At 31.9% G+C, this 21,751-nt stretch overlaps 5 protein-coding genes across 5 annotated transcripts in view; all 5 read right to left on the reverse strand.

Annotated features, from left to right (window-relative positions):
- The window catches only part of LOC107445360 (nose resistant to fluoxetine protein 6-like), a 107,710-nt gene extending 94,935 nt beyond the window's left edge, over window positions 1-12,775 (reverse strand). The window contains exon 1 of the mRNA XM_087159088.1: window positions 12,406-12,775. The gene's annotated coding sequence lies outside the window, so the exon portion shown is untranslated. The remainder of the gene's footprint in view (window positions 1-12,405) is intronic.
- On the reverse strand, window positions 1,729-3,543 carry LOC147813742 (uncharacterized). The gene has a single exon (XM_087160072.1). The coding sequence runs from the start codon at window positions 3,541-3,543 to the stop codon at window positions 1,729-1,731; it is 1,815 nt and encodes a 604-aa protein (XP_087016198.1).
- On the reverse strand, window positions 4,027-4,977 carry LOC147813743 (uncharacterized). Its single transcript, XM_087160073.1, has one exon. The coding sequence runs from the start codon at window positions 4,975-4,977 to the stop codon at window positions 4,027-4,029; it is 951 nt and encodes a 316-aa protein (XP_087016199.1).
- On the reverse strand, window positions 5,210-9,214 carry LOC147813744 (uncharacterized). The gene is made up of 2 exons (XM_087160074.1): window positions 5,508-9,214; window positions 5,210-5,441 (listed from the first exon to the last, which is right to left on the reverse strand). The coding sequence occupies exons 1-2, from the start codon at window positions 9,212-9,214 to the stop codon at window positions 5,210-5,212; spliced, it is 3,939 nt and encodes a 1,312-aa protein (XP_087016200.1).
- On the reverse strand, window positions 9,629-12,373 carry LOC147813745 (uncharacterized). Its single transcript, XM_087160075.1, has 2 exons — window positions 12,109-12,373; window positions 9,629-11,079 (listed from the first exon to the last, which is right to left on the reverse strand). Exons 1-2 carry the CDS (start codon window positions 12,371-12,373, stop codon window positions 9,629-9,631), a joined length of 1,716 nt encoding a protein of 571 aa, XP_087016201.1.
- Window positions 12,776-21,751: the final 8,976 nt, after the last annotated feature.

Raw genomic sequence — 21,751 nt, forward strand, 5'->3', positions numbered from 1 at the left:
TACACAAACAAACACAGTCATAACACTAGGCCTACAGCGAACCCTGTGCAGGAGCAACCCTGTAGGGTCCGATCCGGGCAAGCTGTAGGTCTATTAACCTCAGTACGATGAGTAATCCGGCACGAGCGGTCGAGCACCGGGACGACCGGTGATAGAAAATCTATTTCGAGTTTCGGGATATGCGTATATCTCTACCATTTGATGCCCTGGTCTGTAAGAAAACAATTAATATGAGCTTCTATATTTATTAATAAACTTAACAATGAAACAAATAATAATTAGACTGAAACAAAACAACAAAATATAAGAAATAGGAGCTTTCAAGAAATGCTCCTTCAGGCATGAGTGCATCGAGAACAACTGACAAAAAAAATATAATTTGATTGGCGACGAATTGACGCTGCCAAAAAGAATTAATTCGTAACACACAGCCCCCCCATGAACCATGGGGGTTCATCAAATTGTTAAAAATACAATATACCTTAAAAAAAAAGAAGTTCGATTAAAGAATTTTCAATTACAATATTTCAAATTGCAAATATTCAAAAAGTTTTGTAACATCAACATTCAAATTTTAGAGCTAAATTCAAAAATACAACAAAACAAATCTTATTTTATGCTCTAATTAAAAACATAAACTGTTATAAAAAATTAAAAAAATTTTGGTAAAATAAATTTTCACACAATAATTCTGGAGAACAATATTAAACATTCAAGATAATTAAACACTTATAAAACACTTTTTTCATATACAAATACGAGAATAAGAATATATATAAGAATAATAAAGTAATCAAAAATCTAAATTTCACTGCATATTCAGTTCAGAAATATAACCAGTAAAATTCAATGAAAGTTATCTAGAAAAATATTGTTTAACGAACAATATTTAATACAGTAAATCAAGAAATTATTAGTTAAAGCATTTGCATTAACTAAATATTATAAAATTAAAATGCAATTCTAGATATTTATTTACATATTTTTTTTTAAACATCAATAACATTATGATATGCCAATTAATTATTTCAAATAATAATATTAATAAATTTGAACTTCAGTTTGCAATTTCTAAATTGTACAATAATTGTACAGGGCGTTTAAGAACTGAAGATTCAGTTTTTACCTTGCAAGCCCTCACCTTGCCATCTCTTCCAGGAAATAATTCAATTATTCTACCTAATTTCCAAAAATTTCTAGGCAAATGATCTTCTTTAATCAAAACAATATCGTTAATCTTAAATGGAGGGATATTACTCTTAACTAAATTTGAATTAATCAATCTTAAATTTAGAAGATATTCATTCTTCCAACGAGACCAAAAATTTCTCATTAATTTTTCTCTATAATTGTAAGCTCTAATTAGGTTTTTCCTAGAAGAGAGGTTTGTATCAAGGTGAAGTCTTACCGGGGGTAAAGATGTTATTCTTTTACCTAAAAGAAAGTGAGCCGGTGTTAAGGCATTTGGCTCTTCCGCATCACTTCCAACATAAGTTATTGGGCGAGAATTTATCATTGCCTCAATTTCGAAAAGAACAGTTATCAATTGTTCAATAGTTAGGGAGGATTTACCTAGGGTTTTCCGAAGAGCAACTTTTACAGATCTAACCATGCGTTCGTAAAAACCGCCCCACCAGGCAGCTCTCTCGACGATGTATTTCCATTTAATACAATTATATGCACAAAATTCTTTCATCTTTGTATCATTCAAAATTGACCACATCAACTTTATTTCCAATTCAGCACGTTTGAAAAGGTACGCGCATTATCAGAAAACACTATCGATGGTAAACCACGTCGAGCAATGAAACGGCGAAAGGCTAGGAGAAAAGTATCTGTTGATAAATTTCCCACTAGCTCAAGATGAACACTCCTTGTCACTGCACATGTAATCAATAGGATGTATTGCTTACTTTCACTGTTTTTAACAAAGAGAGGACCAGCAAAGTCCACTCCAATGACGGAAAACGGAGAAGATTGCTCCACTCGTTCAGCTGGCAGCGGTGCTACAACTTGGTCTCCGGGAGAAGAATTGAATCTTCTACAAATTACACATTTCCTGAGTAGCGATTTTACTGTTTGTCTGGCCTTTAAAATCCAGTATTTTTCTCTCGCTTGCACTAATGTGTGAGAGACACTGGAATGGAAGACTCTTTCATGGGAATCCCAAATTAACAGCTCTGTTAATTTGGATTTAGCTGGAAGTATCACAGGATGTTTTTCATTCATTGATAAATCAGACTTGCCTAAGCGTCCAGTGACACGTAAGACACCTTCTTGATCAAGAAATGGATTTAAGCAAAGCAGTTTTGAGTCTTTGGAAAGAGGTTTCTTTGCAATCAAGTTATTTTTCTCTTCGTGGAACGCTTCATTTTGAACATATTTTATCCAAAATAGTTCCGCTCTGTTAAGTTCATCGGAAGTAAGGGGACCCTTCGGTTGAAGTTTTGTTTTTAACAGGTGGACGAAACGGAGTACCCAAGCAGTTACTCTTAATAGTTTTCTTAAACTGCTATATCTATCAGGATCTATTAACTTGGCAGAAACAATTGTTGAGGAAACCAAAACTTTCGTTCTGGATTCGGATTCCAACTCTACAGTGTCAGCTTCAATTTCAGACTCTTGATTACATGACCATGTGTCTTCTGAGTTACTTAACCATGCGGGGCCATGAAACCATTTTCTTGAAGAAATCAGGTCCTTGCAAGAAATTCCCCTGGTTAAGAGATCTGCTGGGTTATCCTTGCCTGTGCAATGTCTCCAAACACTAGGATCTGTGATTGCTTGGATTTCTGTGACCCTATTGGACACAAATTGCTTCCATTTGGACGCTGAGCCTTTAATCCAGTGCAGCACAATCGTCGAGTCACACCACAAAGATATTTTATCAAGATTTTTAAATAGTTCCTTGAGATGTTTCACCATTCTTGCGGCTATGATAGCTCCCATTAACTCCAATCTGGGTAGAGTTAATTTCTTAAGGGGTGCTACTCTGGACTTAGAAATTACAAAACTAGTACTAAAAGTACTTCTAGATGTTTTGTACCTGAAGTATGCTACAGCTCCAAAAGACTTCAGTGAAGCATCGGAAAACACGTGCAGTTGCACGTCTTTGTCTACTAAATTTAAATCGGGAAAATAATATCGAGGAATATTCAAGTTCTGAAGTTCATTAATCTCATCGCACCATATTATCCATTTGTCCTTTAATTCACCACTAAACTCATCGTCCCAATCGATTCCAAGTAGCCATAATTCTTGTAAAATGCATTTAACACGAATCAAAATGGGGGAAATAAATCCAGATGGATCAAATATTTTAGCAGCAATATGAAGAACATTCCGTTTAGTGCATTTATTTGCATTGAAATTTGACAATAAAGACCTTAAATCAAGTTCGAGAATATCACTTTCATTATTCCATTTAAGTCCTAAAACTTTTAAATGAGAATCAGGATCTTCATTAATTCCTATTTCGGAGTTGGAGTTTTTCCATAAATTTTTAAGTTCTTTCGAGTTAGTGTCAAATTTTCTCATAGTCATATTTGCATCCTTTAAAATAGAAACAGCATCTGTTGATAACTGAAAGGCTTCTTCTACAGAAGAACTTCCATAAAACAGGTTGTTTGTGGTCACTCTAGTCGATAGCTCAAGGTTTATTTCGTAAATAAGAAGAACACTGGTCTTCAATGGACTGTAGTACTTTATTTTTCAAGACACACGGACTACGTCCGCCATTTATGAAGTTCTCAAGGTATATATAAATCTTTCACAAAAAAAGGGTGGCGCGGCAGTCGCACATGCGCGAACATGCCGCCCGGCATTGCAATGTTTCAACATTCAATTAATATGTAATTTAACAAAGCACAATTTGCATTATTTAAAAAATCTTTACAAAGCATTTAGATGATAATTAGTAACATTGATACAAATAAGAAAAAACAAATTAATGATACTTTACACTGCAACCGATCTTCACATACAACAAATAATCAATTCAAAATAAAACTAAACATGAGAATATTTTTATGATACAGGTAACAAGCATATTTTAGAAATAGACCTCTTAAGGGTCCCGTGCTGGGTTTTCACTTCTACAACTCTGATTTTCTTATCAGTGCCGTAAAACACTTTAATTATTCTACCCATTAACCATTTATTAGCTGGTAAATTATCCTCAATAATTAAGACTAGACTACCGATTTTGACATTGTCCTTTTCGAATCTCCATTTGCCACGTTGCTGCAGTTCACTTAAGTAGCTTCGTTGCCACTTTCTCCAAATTAATTGTACTAATTTGGTTATTCTTTGCCACCTGGATAACCTATTTTCCTTTAAATTTGTCAAATCCGGTTCAATTATGGCGTTCATTGTTCTCCCTATCAGGAAATGGGCAGGAGTTAAAACTTCTAAGTCGGTTTCATCCGCGGATAGTGGAGTTATCGGTCTACTATTCAAAATGCCTTCAATCTGAGTGGCTATAGTATGCAATTCTTCGTAAGTTAAAGAGGCATTACCTACAGCTCTTTTAAAATGGTATTTAAACGACTTAATTGCTGCCTCCCAGAGACCACCAAAGTTGGGGGCTCTAGGCGGGATAAAATTCCACTCTATGCCTTCAGCGGATAGATAGTTAGCCAATTTTTCATCAGGATTTTTGAATAAATTTAAACATTTTTTTAACTCCTTGTTAGCGCCAACGAAATTCGTCGCGTTGTCTGAAAACAGTTTGGCACATTTGCCTCTACGCGCGATGAATCTCTTCAACGTGGCAATTAGAGACTCGGATGTCAAATCAGAAACTATCTCTATATGCACTGCTTTAGATACAAAACATATGAATAAGCAAATATACACCTTTAGAGAAATTGCTTTTCTTTGATGTTTACATTTAATGAAAAACGGACCAGTTAGGTCAACACCAGAGCAATTGAATGCGAAATCTGGCACAACTCTTTCTCTAGGTAGATTTCCCATTATTTGCGTAGCAGCAATGGGTTTATTTTTAACACAAACAACACAATTATGAGTAATTCTTCTACATAGAGAACGGCCACACAAGGGCCAAAATTTTTCTCTTACACAGTTTAATAAACCATTTGGACCAATATGCAAATATTTAGGATGATATGTCGAAATAATAACAGAAGTTAAAGGACTATTTTTAGGGAGTATTGCAGGATGTTTTTTAAGAAAATTCAATTCAGTGTTAACCAAAACGTCCTCCAACTCTTAAAATTTCATTTGAATCTAAAAGAGGGTTCAAATTTCTTATCTTACTCGTAGGAGACACCTTCCCGTGCAGTTTGAGACTCCGAATTTCTGATCCAAATTCCTCGTTCTGTATTATTCTCAACAGGAACTGCTCGGAGGCGTTGATCTCCTCATTGCTCAGAGGTCCTGAAGCTCCTTCAGTAGGATTTCTGCAATTCTTAGAAAACCTAAAAATATAACTTAATACACGCACTATAGTAAAATAATTATTACTCAAGCCAATTAGTTCATGCACAAAATTTTTGGATGTTAATGTAAAGGCTTTTAAGGGACCTTCAATGTCTAAGCTTGAAGGCTTTTTAAGTTCACTTTGGAAGATACTCAGTTCTTGCGACACAGGAAAGTTTTGGTTAGGATACTCATTGTCATAAAGGAAATTAGGGCCTTTCCACCATAAATTTGTCTCTAAAAGATTCACAGGGTTCGATCCTCGGGATATCAAGTCCGCGGGATTCATCTCGGATGGCACATGATTCCATTGGGACTTTAGCGTCAGTTCTTGTATGAGTGCAATTCTGTTTTTCACGAATGTCTTAAGACTCGTTGGCTCCTTTTGAATCCATGCTAGCACAATCGTGGAATCAGACCAAAGGTAAACTTTGTCTGTTTGCAATTTTAATGCGGAAAGTATCTTTTTCATTAACTTGGACAACAAGACTGCAGCACAAAGTTCCAGTCTGGGGATACTTAGGGCTTTAAGTGGGGCAACTCTAGATTTGCTAGCAACTAATTTCACATTTATGTCACCTGCAGAGTTGAACGACTTGCAATAAACGACCGCTCCATAGCAACTCTCCGATGCATCAGCAAATCCATGAAATTCGATTGTTTTAGACTGTTCTATTGTAATGCACCTATCAACTTTAATGTTGTTCACACCTTTCAACGTGGAAATAAATTCGCTCCACTCCTGAGATTCTGCAGCAGGAAGTGGATCACCCCAGTCAATGTTCAATTTCCACAATTTCTGCATAAATATTTTGGCCTTGGCTATGACAGGGCCGGCTATCCCTAGGGGGTCAAAAAGTTTTGCTATGGTGGACAGAACTGACCGCTTGGTAAAGGTGTTGTTCTCATCCACTGATATTTTGAAGGTATAGCAGTCCTCTGATGGTCGCCAAATGACTCCTAAAGTTTTTATTTCATCGGCGCTCGAAAAGTCGTAATCGGTTTTACTTGGTGAAAGTTCCGGATGGCTAGCAGACCATTTATGTAGACTCATACCGGCTTTCTCGAGAATTGAAATCAGTTGCCGCCGTGTTTCCTTCGCTTCATCCAGAGAGGGTGCTGAATACAACACATCATCCATATAGAAGTTGTCACGTAGAAGAGGAGCTACCAGAGGAAAATTTATCCCCTCGTCAAGAGATAGCTGATTCAAACACCTTGTTGCTAAAAAACTAGCACTCACGGTGCCGTACGTGATAGTTCTCAATTCATAAGCTTTTGTTGGGCCATTCGCATGATCCTTCCAAAGGATTCTTTGAAGACAATGCTGCTTAGGGTTCACCAAAATCATTCTGTACATCATCTTTATATCCGCTTGAAACGCGTATGTGTGCCTTCGAAAGCTAATCATTATGCTAAATAAGTCTTCCTGTATCACCCCACCATTATATTGGATAGCGTTAAATGAGGTAGCATTATGCGTCAAGCTAGAAGCGTTGAATACTACGCGAAGCTTCGTAGTACTCTTCTCAGGACGATACACGCCATGGTGTGGCATATAATAGGAACTTTCCGGTTCTCCTTCATCTTTAACTTCACTCATGTGACCAAGCCTCTCGTATTCATCAAGAAAGTTTTTGTAAAGTCTCAAATGTTCTTGGTCCTTTGATAACCGATGCCACAGAGAATTCAGCCGTTTAAGAGCAATATCCCTTGACTCGCCTAAACACGAGGGTTCTTCCTTAAGGGGTATAGTTACTACGTATCTACCTTCTTTATTACGGAAATGCGTTTGCTCAAAATGTTCCTCGCAAAGGGTCGTTTCTTTACTTTTCGTTAACCCTACGTCTAAATTTTCAACTTCCCAAAAACTCTTTAATGTTTCGTTTAAATCATCCTCTAAAATTAATCCGCAATGCACGTTGGTTGTACGCGAATCAATTAAACTACCACTCGCTACGTATCCGAAAACGGTATTTTGTAGAATTAATTCTGATTCGTGTAAATATATTTGTCCCGACCGTAATAATTCATAGAATATCTCCGCGCCTAACAATACGTCAATTTTATCAGGAATGAAAAATGTTTCGTCAGCTAATCTAACATTAACAGGAACCTTAACTGCTGCATTAAGAAATTTCGACGGCGTAAATTCAATTATTTTTTCAACTACTAAAAAGGTTAATTCCTTTTCAAAACTCTTATCTTTATTTGAAATCGAAGTCCTAACACACCTATTTATATTCATCGTTGAATCATTTAAACAAGAAATCTGTGTGTTCATTTTTTCGTAAGGCAAATTAAGATTTTGTAAACAATTGCGATTAATCAAACATGATTGGGAGCCTGAATCTAGCAAGCACCTAACTTCCTGCCATAAGGAATTTTTATCCTTAATAAAACACTTAGCCGTACTCAAAAGAACAGTTTTTGTGTTTAATTTATTTTTTTCATAACTGGTGGCGACTACAGACATATTTCCATTGGCGCCGTCTTGGGAGGAAGGGGGGATGGAATATTCAAAACTCAACTGTGATTCTTGGTTAACAATAGCGGGTGATTTATTATTTCTGTTTACTTTTGGAAAGTGGATCATTTTATTATGAGGTTTACCGCAAAAGCAATCCTTAAATTTGCACGTTTGAACGGAACATTTGGCGGATAAGCATTTAAAACATAATTTGTTACTCTTGACTACTTCTAATCTTTCATTAATGGACATATTTTTAAATTTCGAACACATATACAAGGCATGCTCATTAGATTTACAAATGACACATTTAGGATAATTTATTTCGGATAAAAACACATTAGAAATATTTTTATTAGAACGGAAGTCTCGATTCCTTTGGGAATGATAATTTATATCTTGTTTTGATTTAACCTTGGAAGAAAGATAAATATCGCACTCTCTTCCTAGCTCTTGTGGTTTGAAAAATGATTCTCCCTGCCTTACTGCAATATGAGTCATTAATTCTCGGTCAAGTAGACCAAACATCTTATCCGAAATAATTAACTCGCATAATGTTTTAAAATCGCTAACCTTGCGTAATTGGCAATAGTATTCGAATGCTGCACTCAATCGTGAAGCAAACTGAAGATAACTTTCATGAGGCATTTTTTGCATTTTATTAAAATTGTTAATACATTCTCGAGGTGTTGGTTGAAATTCCTTCAACACGATTTCTTTAAGTTTATCGTAATCTGCTAATTCTTGTTCACTTATATAAATCATTAAATTTTTCGCTTTTTCACCTAACAAATTTAGCAGTATTTCGGATTTTAATTCTTCGGGCACATTTTTCGTTTTAAACGCTTTCTCGAGGGATTGGAAAAACAAATTTAATGCTTCAGGTTTAGAGGGAACGGATATGGTAAGGGTTTTTATACTTTTTATTAAATCTTCGAGACGGTGCGGCGGCTCTGGCTCGCTAATAGTTTCCGATTTCGAAGAATTGTGCGATTCTTTTCGCGCATTAGATAATTCAATTTCTTTCTCTAACTGAGCGAGTTTAATTTTTTCTAGCTCTATTTTTGTTAGGTTATCTTTCTCTAACTGAGCTAATTTAGCTTTTTCTAACTCATAATTGTTTTTCTTTTCCTCAAGAATATTATCAATCAAACTCTGAACGAAATCACTATCGTTTTTATAAATCTCACTATTTTCAATTAGCTTCTTTATATCAATAACTCTTGCCCCTTCTTCAACTTTTAAACTTAACTCGTCTGCGACGACTTTTAATTCGTCTTTTTTTAGTTTATTAAGGGACATTTTTTAAACACACTAAAATAACTCAATGTAAATAGACAAACTGAATAACTCAAAGTAAATTTTGCACAGTGAATGAAACAAGGGAAATTGCTCTTACCTCAGAATTTCGGCTTCTTTTTTATTGTCACTCACTAAAAATTTCACTCAAAGATAATATAAATTCCATTGTTAAATAACACGAGCATCGTACACATAGTTCGTTCGTTTCGGTATGCACTTTAAATGATTTCCATAAATCACTAATTCACTTCCGGGTGACTGGACCACATGTTTGTGGTCACTCTAGTCGATAGCTCAAGGTTTATTTCGTAAATAAGAAGAACACTGGTCTTCAATGGACTGTAGTACTTTATTTTTCAAGACACACGGACTACGTCCGCCATTTATGAAGTTCTCAAGGTATATATAAATCTTTCACAAAAAAAGGGTGGCGCGGCAGTCGCACATGCGCGAACACAGGTCATCAACATAGAGGAAATTATTCAGCATTTCATATGCAAGAGGATGCGCATTTTTATAAGCTTTAATATGAGTTTTGATAGTTGCTGCCAAAACAAAAGGTGAACAGGTGACTCCAAAACAGTGTCTATTAAAATGAAACATTGTAGGGGGTTGAGTTTTATCGCAATCCTTATAATAGATAAAACATAAATAATTTCTATCAAATTCCGAAACTTGTATTTGTAAAAAAGCTCGAGCAATATCTCCGCAAAATCCGATTTTATGTTCCCTAAATTTTAAAATTATATCTACAAGATTAGCATATAAATTATCGCCGGATATAAGACATTCGTTAAGACTTAAATTATTTCCGCGTTTACTACTGGCATCATAAACTATTCTTGTTTTTGTACTGGATGCATTTTCTTTAAAAACATCCCTATGCGGCATTGTATAGCCCACAAAACAATTAGAATTACAAGTTTCGATAATCCCTTCTTTTAATTGTTCTTTCATAACTTCATTATATCTTTCAAATAAAGATTCGTCAGCGTTAAATCTCCTTTCTAGTAAACAAAATCTTTTTTCCGCGATCTCAACATTATCGCATAAATTTTCACGAGCTGTCTCAGATTTCCATAAAAGCGGCGCCTCATATCTTCCATTTTCAAACCGCAACTTGTTTTCAAAATTAATTAGATGATCCGAGTTCATTTTATTTCTTAACTCTTTAGTAGTGAGAAATGATTCAATATTCCATAAACATGACAAATCATTTACAGTTGTATCTGCTAAAGTGCAACAAATGTTAAAACAAGAAGCCGCACCCTTAAACGGACCATCTGGCACCTGTCCTACTAAAGAATCTCCAAACAACGTCGGCTGAAGGAATAATTTATTGCCTATTTTCAATAACTCACCCTTTACAGTAGAATATAAGAAATCAGCACCTAACAATATTTGAATGGGTTTCTTATCATCCCATGAATCAGCGATTTTAAATCCTTGAGAAAGTAAAGTTTCTATTAATTGGGGATCAAATTCTGAATATAATTGAGCAGCGCATATTTCCTCGGTAATTAATGCTTCAATATTTATACTTGAGTAGGGGGGAAACCTACTGCGTAATGTGATATTAACACATTCGTATTCCTTTTCCGAAGGATTTCGATTTGAAAATGTGTAAACAAAAAGTTTTTCTTTTCTTAAACTTTTCGCGTTTAATGCTTTAGCCAAATCTTTTCGAATAAAAGATTTTTGAGAAGCAGAATCAAAAAGTATTCGAGCTATTAGTTTTTTAGATCCATTTTCGACATGAACTTTAGCAGTTTGCAATAAAGTAGTATTATTTAATGATTGATTAGGTTTGAAAACAGAAGACATAACCGCTTGATTCTCTTGAATTTGAATAGTTTCGGTTTTATCTGGGGGAGAAGTTTGTAATAAATTGTTACTTTTTAACTTTGGGCAAAACAATAAATTATGTTGAAAACTTTGACATATTTCACAAGGTTTGATTTTAACTTTACACTGATTTAGCAAATGGTTTTTATAAAAACATTTGTAACAGCGTCCTTCCTTTTTTAATTTAAAACGTTTCTGCTCATCAGTAAACGTTTTGCATTTTAACCCTGTATGCGAGTATGAATTACAAAAAATGCAAGAATTTTTAACAATTGTATTTAAAGCGGCTGATGTAGGAATATTTCTGTTTTTAGGATATCTAGTTTCGTTTTTTAATCTAGCTGGTTCGTGAGTTTTCATAGAAATCACAGAAACTGCATTAGCTGCTTCTCGAGATTCAATTTCAAATTTTATGAATTTCATTAATTCACTAATATCGCCCGATTTATTATGATCTCTTTTACGATGATATTCTACTATTAAGTTATGGGGCAATTGTTTTAATAAAATCGGAATTAATAAATGACCAAAATTATCTGATGCTACACCCATAGATTGTAAATTTCTTATACTGATTTCACTTTCATCATACAAATGCCTAAGTCCCTGAATATTTGAAGAAGATTTAACTGGTTCGATTTCCAAGAGTTTGTTTACAAAACAATTAATTAAATGTTCCGATTTTCCATATCTATCTTTTAGCAAGGACAAACACGATTTATAATTTTCTTCTGTTAAAGCGAAACCTGCTACAGTTTTATAAGCATCCCCAGAAAGAAAAGATTTTAAATAAATAAATTTATTAACATTGCTTAATGATTCATTAGAATCTATAGCACGACTGAAACTATTAAAAAATTCTAAAAATGTAGTTGAATCACCATTAAAAGTTGGAATGTTAAGTTTAGGCAAATTAATAGAAATCGGAATATTTTTACTATCATTAACATTCGAAACATTAACATTTGGAACATTAACATTATTAGTGCCAACTGATTCTTTTATTTTAAACTTTGCTAACAACAGTTTAATTTTCATTTTGGAGTCACCTATGTTTTCATCATATTCCATAGAATTTTTAATTTCTGTTTCAAAAACATCATTATCCGTGATTAGTTCCTCAATTGATTCATTAAGGTTTTTTAGCTCAGTTCGTTTTTCTTCGAGATCTAGTAAATATTCTGATAATTGTTTCTGATGAATTTCATCTTCAAAATTGAGATTCTGTTCAAATGTGTCAATTTTCGTAATTAACTTAGTACAATTAGTTCTAGCAATCTTTCGTTTTGCTTTAAGTTTATCAATGGTTTCCATTTCGAGATTGTAAATAAATAAAAGTACAGTACCTGTAAGTTCAAGTTTTCTAAAATTTCAAGAAAATAATTAATCCAGAATGAAGCACAAATTAAAATCCAAAATTTCCGGGTTTCTAGGTCCAAAAAATGATAGAAAATCTATTTCGAGTTTCGGGATATGCGTATATCTCTACCATTTGATGCCCTGGTCTGTAAGAAAACAATTAATATGAGCTTCTATATTTATTAATAAACTTAACAATGAAACAAATAATAATTAGACTGAAACAAAACAACAAAATATAAGAAATAGGAGCTTTCAAGAAATGCTCCTTCAGGCATGAGTGCATCGAGAACAACTGACAAAAAAAAATATAATTTGATTGGCGACGAATTGACGCCGCCAAAAAGAATTAATTCGTAACAACCGGGTCATTGTTTTAGCAGAGATACACAATTTGTAAATAATGTAAATATATATACTTTTCATATTTCACTGTATATAATTCTGTACATATTATATTTTTCATTTGTTATTGACTCAAGGGACTTCCCCCGTAATTATCAGACTATGAATTACCCTCAGCTTTTAACTTAACTCATACTCAGATTTGACTGTAATTTAACAGAGGCTTCAAAGCCAACACTCGAATCTTTTTCTTTGCCAAGCCATTTAGTCTCAACTTTTATATCATATCATCAGATGAAGAAGTGAGATGCCCGTTTCGCGGGCAAGTACTCTGCTACAATTTATATAAAGTCAAGAGATTCAGAATATTTATTACTGAAACCATGCAGTTCTTAATACTTAGCGAAGCTTTGAGCCAAACGTAGGCGTTATTTTCAGTATTCAACAGTGAAAAATATTTATTATACGAAGTTATTGTATAAAGTAAAGCTAATTAAGTTGAAGCAATCATAGAGCTAAAGGAATTTACTCCAACGAGGATGAGGGTAAGAGCTCAGTATTTTCGACTTAAGCGAGCTTTATCGAAATTAGTCTTTTATCGTAGGAGAGGAAAACTAGTAGAAAGCCCATATCAAAACTTCGAAACAGAATTCCCATACTTATATGTTTTATTTATTTAAGCATTCTTTTGACATGGGTCATTAACTCATTCACCTAAAGTATAAATATATAGAATATATGTCGAGTCATAGTAATGAAAATTTAATAGGACATCTGAGGCCTCACATGGACTCTTTTTGGACCTATTCATCATATTATACGGATGATTGGGGAGAGAGCAGGAAGTAGTTTGAATTAGTTTTCGTAGAATGTTCTAATGTTGACAGTGACCTTCCTCGTGCTTGAAACAATCTGTATACGAAATTTCATCGTTTTCTGTCAGATGTTTTAGGAGTCTATAAAAGACATACATTCACGCACATTACATTCATTTTTATATATAGATTATTTTTCATTATTAGTCAATGAAAGTAACGCCTACACTTTTACCCAAAGCTCCGCCCAGAAGTGCACACTGCGTGCTTTTGGTAATGATTATTCTTCAACTGATTTGGTGTACATACATTTCATTTACGAAAACAAGCTTGGCCCACCATTGTTTCAAAAAAACTGGCGATCCAGCTGTACTTCAAAATAGTGATGTAATTTACTATTATTCTAGAGCAGGAAGTACAGTTTGAATTGCATCTACTTCAACTTGGAGAGAAAATGAAGGAGAACATTAGCTAGTAGTGAAAATTAACAGTAAAAATCTACGCACGGCACGACAATAAAAGAAAAAAAAAAGAATAAATAAATTTTAAAAAAACCCAAATAACTTTTGATTTCATAATCGGATCTTCACATTCTGGGACTCAATCTTAATGGTTCGAGGGATTGATCTCAAATTGATTAGTGAAGACAATATTTTAAGATACAAAATCAGACATATAAGCGTAATTTATCAGAATAAACATACCTTTTTTCGGCGGATTCGGATTTCCTATTCACAAAATGTAGAGGAGAGCCACAGTCTGAGAAATGTGGCCCTAATGAGGAACCTGCATGCTTCGGGTAATCGCAGAATGTTGATTATTTTGAATAGTTTATATCTTAAAACTCCCTAAAATCAATTCAGAATTTAAAAAACTGACCCGAATATTAAAAAAAACTTAACTTAAAATTAGCCCAAAACGAAACTAACTTCACGTGACACAAATGAGGCGTGGTTTGCTATGACGTCAAGATACAGTATCTCAGCGAACGGGAGGAGTTAAACCAAAGCTTCCTATCTAAAAATGTGTTACAAAGGCGTTTTAATTTGAACCGCATTTTTAAAAAATTGTTTTTCTTTCATGCTTATATTATTATTATATAGTTTAAATATATATGTAGTGTATATCAGTTGCACCCTCCTCCTTGAGAAAATTTTTGTGAGCACCTTTCAGCATAATGAAATAAAATTGAGGAATGAAAAAATAAATATCGAAACTACATTTTTTTTTAACAATTTTTGAAATAAATTCATTTTTATTTATTTATACTGATTCATTTTTATTTATATTTGTCTATACATAAAAGTCTGAACTGTTTTGAAAGTTTTTTATTTAATAAGTTGATCCCAATTAGAGGGAATGGAATGAATGGTATATGACCTGGAATTATAAGTTTTTAGGTAAATAAAATGTGTTAAAAAATTCTTTTTTATTATTAACTTCTAAAATATTTGATTAAATTTTTTTTTTAAGAAATGTAAATAATGCTAAACACCTATCATTTTTTATTTTAACTTTCGTAATTTTTTCTTCTAGATAAAATTATTTTTTTTTAAAACTCAAATCCCTTCAGCATAATGAAATAAAATTGAGGAATGAAAAAATAAATGTCGAAACTACTTTTTTTTCAATAACTTTTGAAATAAATTCATTTTTCTTTATTTATACTGATTCATTTTTATTTATATTTGTCTATATATAAGAGTCTGAACTGTTTTGAAAGTTTTTATTTAATGAGTTGATCCCAATTAGAGGGAATGGAATGAATGGTATATGACCTGGAATTTAGGTAAATTTTTTTAAAAAAATTCATTTTATTATTAACTTCTAAAATATTTTCTTGATTTTTTTTTTGAAGAAATATAAATAAAGCTAAACCCCTATCATTTTTCATTTTAACTTTCATAATTTTTTCATCCAGATAAAATTAATTAATTATTTTTTAACTCAAAACCCTTCAGTATAATGAAGTAAAATTGAGGAATGAAAAAATAAATTTCGAATCGAAACTACTTTTTTTTTCAACAACTTTAGAAAAAAATAAATTCATTTTTAATTTTTTTATACTGATTCATTTTTATTTATATTTGTCTATATATAAAAGTCTGAACTGTTTTGAAAGTTTTTATTTAATGAGTGGATCCCAATTAGAGGGAATGGAATAAATGGTATATGACCTGGAATTTAGGTAATTTTTTTAAAAAAAATTCATTTTATTATTAACTTCTAAAATATTTTCTTGATTTTTTTTTTTTGCTGAAGAAATGTGAATATTGCTAAACCCTATCCTTTTTTATTTTAACTTTGATAATTTTTTCTTCAAAATAAAATTATTTTTTAACTTTTAAAAAAAGAACCTGTACACAACTGTTATGTCAGAATAAAATTCTTTCATTTTAAAGAATAAAGAAAAAAGAAAAGAAAAAAAGAAAGTGATCTGAACAGCATTTCAAAAACATTTTAAAATTCAGTATAATGAATTATTCATTCAGAGGAGCTTATCAATCAGAAAAACAATCTTATAGAATTAAATTATAATTAAGTAAGTTACTGTAAAATGGTCTTAGCAACAGTATAATGCAGTAGTTGCAGACAATTTGCAAGTTATTTTTTTCATCGCGTTTGATGGCTTTGCACCAAATTTGTCTTTTTTCTTCTTTTGGTACACTAAAAAATAATTTATTTGGCGTGTTTAATGTAGAACTATTGCACATGGTACAATGCAACACTTGTAGTTTTTGCTTGGAGCCAATTTTTAAAATTTATACTCGGAGCGGCATATGCTTTCACCGTTTCACATGATGGGAGTTGTGGTTGTACTGTATCGTGACGTCATCAGAGCAGATAGGAAACCTAGCAGCGATTTAGGGGGCGGGGCTAATCGAGCGATTTCAACTATTAATAACAAAATAACTAGTTATCACACCGGTCTGAAATTGGTGTCTATCTTTATAAAATGGCATGATGTTTCATTTTAAAACATAAGAAAAAAGCCATAGTGGTATTTTTTCCTTTTGCGTACTTTTTCATATTTGGAAATTTTTTTTAAAGCGAAGGGAAATTTACTTGCACGCAATTATTAAATTCTTTTATACAATTATAATTTTTAACAAAAAATGATTTTTATAGTAATAATCATTTTTTAATATTTTATATAATAGGAGTCGAAAATATTTTGAACTGCAAGGTATACAAATTTTTAAGAGTGTAATTTTATAAAGCAGAGCACAAAAATTGAGTGCAATCGTTACAATGGTTCCTGAGAACTTGAATTTTAAATATATTTTTGAAAGCTAGATGTTTCTATTTAACTATCAGATTTTTAACAATCGAAATCTGACCACTATACTAAGAATGTGTCACCGAAGAGTAAAGACAAATGACCATTAGAAAGGTCTTGTAATCTAGTTTACAATTTTAAATTTATCGCTATTTCTATAAGAAACGAAAAACCCAGAAGGCACTATTACAAAAATGAGTCTTATACAATGTGTATTCTAATTCAACATTATTATACTTGTTTCGTGATTTTAACAGTAAAAAAATTTTTAAAGTTATTTATTATTATTTTTTTTATTTATTTGAAAATACTTTCACGTCGTTTAAAATTACTGCCAATATAAATCAACAAGGCCAACAGAAATAGTTCCAAGAAAATTTGCAATGGATAAGATGATTTTTCATGGGAATTGAATTTTGGAATAGGAGAGTAGACTAAAATAACAAAGCAATTCATAAAATCTTTTATTCAAAAGCTTCATGCCATTCGATTTTTTTTAAGCATGCAAATTTTACGTATTATCTTGTTATTTACAATATTTTTATGTGTGAGTATAAAAAATTTGCTTCTTTCTTGTATATATCTGTAATATTCATTTTTAAGGAATTTACTATATAAGTTATTAATGATAAACAGGTGTACACATGCAAACGAACTGAAGATTATTTTATAAAGACCTTTGATCGTATTAAAATAGCAGCTGAACTTTGCTTTCTAAATACCTAAATAAAAACATAAATTCTCAATTTCCTTTTCTTTTGGGTTTCTGTAAACTATTTTTCCTTTTGCTTTTAACACAAAATTAAATTTGTTTTTATTTAAAAAAAATGTAATACATTTTTGGATTGTGATAACGTATGCCGATATTAGTTAAAATATTTGAGGTTTTTTACATTTGTTCTAAACATAAAATTGTTTATTCTTATTGCTTTTCTAGGAAAAAAGATATATTTGTTGTTTTACGATATAAAACTTGTCATACTATTAATTAAAATAAATATTTTGATCTCTCTCCTATTTCTTAGATTTGAAATAGATAGTGCTTATCGCAGTTAAAGTAAAACAGATATGTAAGTTTTCCTTTCTATGATTTCTGATTCTTTTACTGATTCTAATACTCCCCTTACCCCGAAAAAAACCCTGATTCGCTACTATTATTCCTTACTTACACATATAATGTGTTTATTTTTCAAAAAAGTTATTTAATTAGAGTGCGTCATCTATCTAGACCTCAGGGAATTAAAATTTCTTACATAATTTTTTATATTTATTATAGATATATCCATTTTACTGACCTGAAATTTCCCAGGTGACCTGTTTTCAAATTACGAACTGCTTCCGATTTTATTTTTACCTCTTCTGTGGTCACGCTTTCAGATCTCTTGACCAATCTGGGAAATCTCAGATATCTTGACCAGTATGGGTATCAAGGTTTATTTGTTATTAAAATGTTTAGTGTAACATGTGCTTAAATTTTAAATAAGACAAATATGCCATTTTGCTCAATTACGCTATTACTGGATATTAAAACAAATTTTGCAACTTTTATTTGTCCTTGCGTTAGTAAGTAAAGCGTTTTATTGTGAGACAATTAATTTTATTCGTAAGGATTGTTTTTCGCCAAAGTGAAAAGAACTTTAACTGTTAAAAATTTCCTTAATTTTATGGGATACACAGATTTAAAACAGTAAATAATATAATTTAAGGCAAAAACAAATTTGCTTAATAACGCTGTTAATAAACTAAAAGATATCATAATCAAGTAAAGAAGTTCTTACGTTAGAAAGTAAAACCAGCCTTCGCATTCACATGGCACATTTAATTATTCATTAAAATGAACTTTTGATTGCCAATCAGTTTTATTTAACTTTTTAAGCTTTGGCGAAATATTGTTTGCCTTGGTCTTAAATTAATCTAGGCTTGATATAGGCTATTGATATATTCTTCAAATAAGAGTATCCAAACATATAATTTATGTAAGTTCGCTGCATTTAATCGCTTTAGAAGCCCAACTTCACTCTATTAAAAATTCAGATTATTTTTATAAATTTTTTGATATTTCATTTAAAACATATAATATACATTTAGAAAATTAAAGACATGCGTTGAAAATAGATGCAAAATAAAATAAATATTCATCATTAATATTTCGTAACAGAAAGTTTTATTATTAGAGTTTAATAAATTTTAACGCATTGAAATTGGCTAAAAATACACTTGAGGGTGCCCCTTGGCGAAATTGGCGACTTATGATTGGCGCCATTCCTGTTTGCGTGGAACACCGTAGTAACAGGAGTTGCGGCTAAAACATAATGATACTTCAATAAAACATTGGAAAATTTCAACAAACATCGGCCAAAACTTTATAAAATTGCAATAAACACAATGTAAGCAAAATTAATAAACCCAATAAAATGCATTTTGAATCGAAACAAAAATTAATGGAGTAAGCACAGAAAGAAAAGGAAAAAAACAACTCCCACAAACAGGACATTTATATCTATTACTAATTAAACCTTCATTCATACACCAGTCAATCACTGCTTTTTTTTCCATTGTTATTCAAATCGTACAGAAACTTAAGATTTATCTTATTTACTATAGTCATTTTTAGGACCAGAAGCAAAAATAACCTTACCAGCTGGTATCCAACGTGGAACTAACGTACCTTATTACATATTCCGTTGCATATTACATATACCGTTAAATTACACATACCGTTGAACATTTAAAAATAACGCTAAAATCTAAACCAATCAGAATCACGATTAAGTTTCAACATCGTCCAGCTTGGCGATCAACCGCTATCACAACTTGGCGAGAATCAAGGGGCACCTTCAAATATAACCTGAAATTGTAATGCCGCCATGACGAATAAGAAAACTCAGATTATGTAATGGTTATATTTATGTTTAAAATTACTTTTGAAGGTTAAATAAAGTATTTCTTTAATGTTTCCATCTCGCGTGTTTACTTTAGCATTTATACTATAAACTTAGTGAGTGTATTGCATTTCTCTCATTACTCAGCTTTCTTCTATTTACTTTTTATTTTACTTTTTTCAGGTTAAAGGAAAAGCACATCCTGTAAAACATCACAAGGTTGCTCATCATCATCGTCATTTCAATGAATGTCGTGAGTTAATTTTTTTGTTGAAGTTATACTTCTTATGCGGCTTCCAACAAGGTTGCGTTAAACGTTTAAAGCTACATTTTTATTGGCCGGGAAATCACCTGGTAGGATCCAGTTTTCCCTCATTCATTTCCATATTGTTTTGGTTCTCACTAGCATAAAAATAACAAAAGTCATAAAAATATTGTTTTTCTATAAATATTTTTCTAGTTTGATTTGATACACAGATAATTTAATTGGGTATAATATGAAAAAAGCACAACTACTTCCACTTACTAGGAATAACATTTACCTTTTAATTTAATTAATAAACTGAGTTTTAAATATGTTTACTAAATTCATAAACTTCGGTAAAACAACAATATAAATTATTTCCAAAGGAACTAGACTAATACAATTCCAACCTGGCGAGTAGCGACTTATAACAAGACACTTCGTTTGATGCTTTTACTTGTTGCTAGAAATCAGGTTCGCAGAAAATGCTGTGCACTAGTTAAATTTAGTAGGAATAACACGATCGGTGACGTATGCTATAGTATACCCAATTGGGTAGTATTTTTTATTTTCAAATTCGGACAATGCGACGGATTTAAGGTTATGTCAGAGTACGTCTCTTGTGAATATCAATTGATTGTTAGGTTTTCTCTTCTGAAATTACATTATGACGCTTTCACATTCATTATTAATACAAATACATTTTCCAAGGCGAGACGATGAGGCAACCACAAGCACTGGTTCAAGAGGTCCACGAGGTAAAAATGCACAATATTACCGTGATTACAGAGCACGGAAGCGAGCGGAGCAGGAAAAAGAGTCGTTGAATAGAACTAGTGATCCTTCTACGACTGCTGATTCTTCTACAATTAACGTCGCAGGTTGCGAAGTTTAACTTCTTCCGCGCGGAAGGACTCCACGCACTATTTTTAAAAATTTTTTTTTTTATCAGATTCAGTACTATTAATGAACTACAGCCGAAAGTCAAAACGAAACACGTTTTAATAGAGCATAATCACAAAAAAATCATTTAATATATGGTACTTACATTCACAGAACGGGACAAATATGGAGAAAATCGGCTGGTAAAAGAAATTCTTGACAACCACTAAACTACAGAAAAATAATAAAAATGAAAATAACATAAAAAAGACAATAAAATGTACGAGGAAACGTGTAAGAAATTGGAAGAAAAAAAAATCTTTCCGTTTCTTGTCTACATGTGAGGAATATAATTTTAATACCTTAATACTTTTAAGTTTTACTACGCCGCAAGTTTCGTTGATTTTAAGTTCCTGGTTTTCAAGTATTGCATTTTCTGTTTCAAAAATGTTTTGAGTTTTGCAAAGCGATTTTTGCACATGAAATATGTTGGTATTGAAATAAATAACTAATAATTTTACAATGTAACACGCAATTATATTTTAAGGATCATAACATATAAATAGTATTTTGCTTGCCATAAGAGAAACAATAATGAATAGAAAAGAAGTAAAATTCTAGTGCGCCATGTACAAGCAAAAATTTGATGTAGTTTTCACTTATTTCACTGAATGAAAAATCAAAAATCATGCGCAATCTACAAAATATTTTTTTATAAAAAGTAAACACATAAGTTTTTAATCACGTTATATTTTATTTCAAAAAAATGAAACAAATACCCAGAATTTTAAAGAATAAACCAAAATCAGAAAAATACCTGAATGTGATTTCGATATTTGCTTCTAACGCAATGTTCAATCATAGTTGGTTCGAAATCAAACTTAT

This window comes from Parasteatoda tepidariorum, chromosome 3 (assembly GCF_982258835.1).
Source record: "Parasteatoda tepidariorum strain Cologne lab strain chromosome 3, Ptep-v5.0, whole genome shotgun sequence".
Lineage (NCBI taxonomy): Eukaryota > Metazoa > Arthropoda > Arachnida > Araneae > Theridiidae > Parasteatoda > Parasteatoda tepidariorum.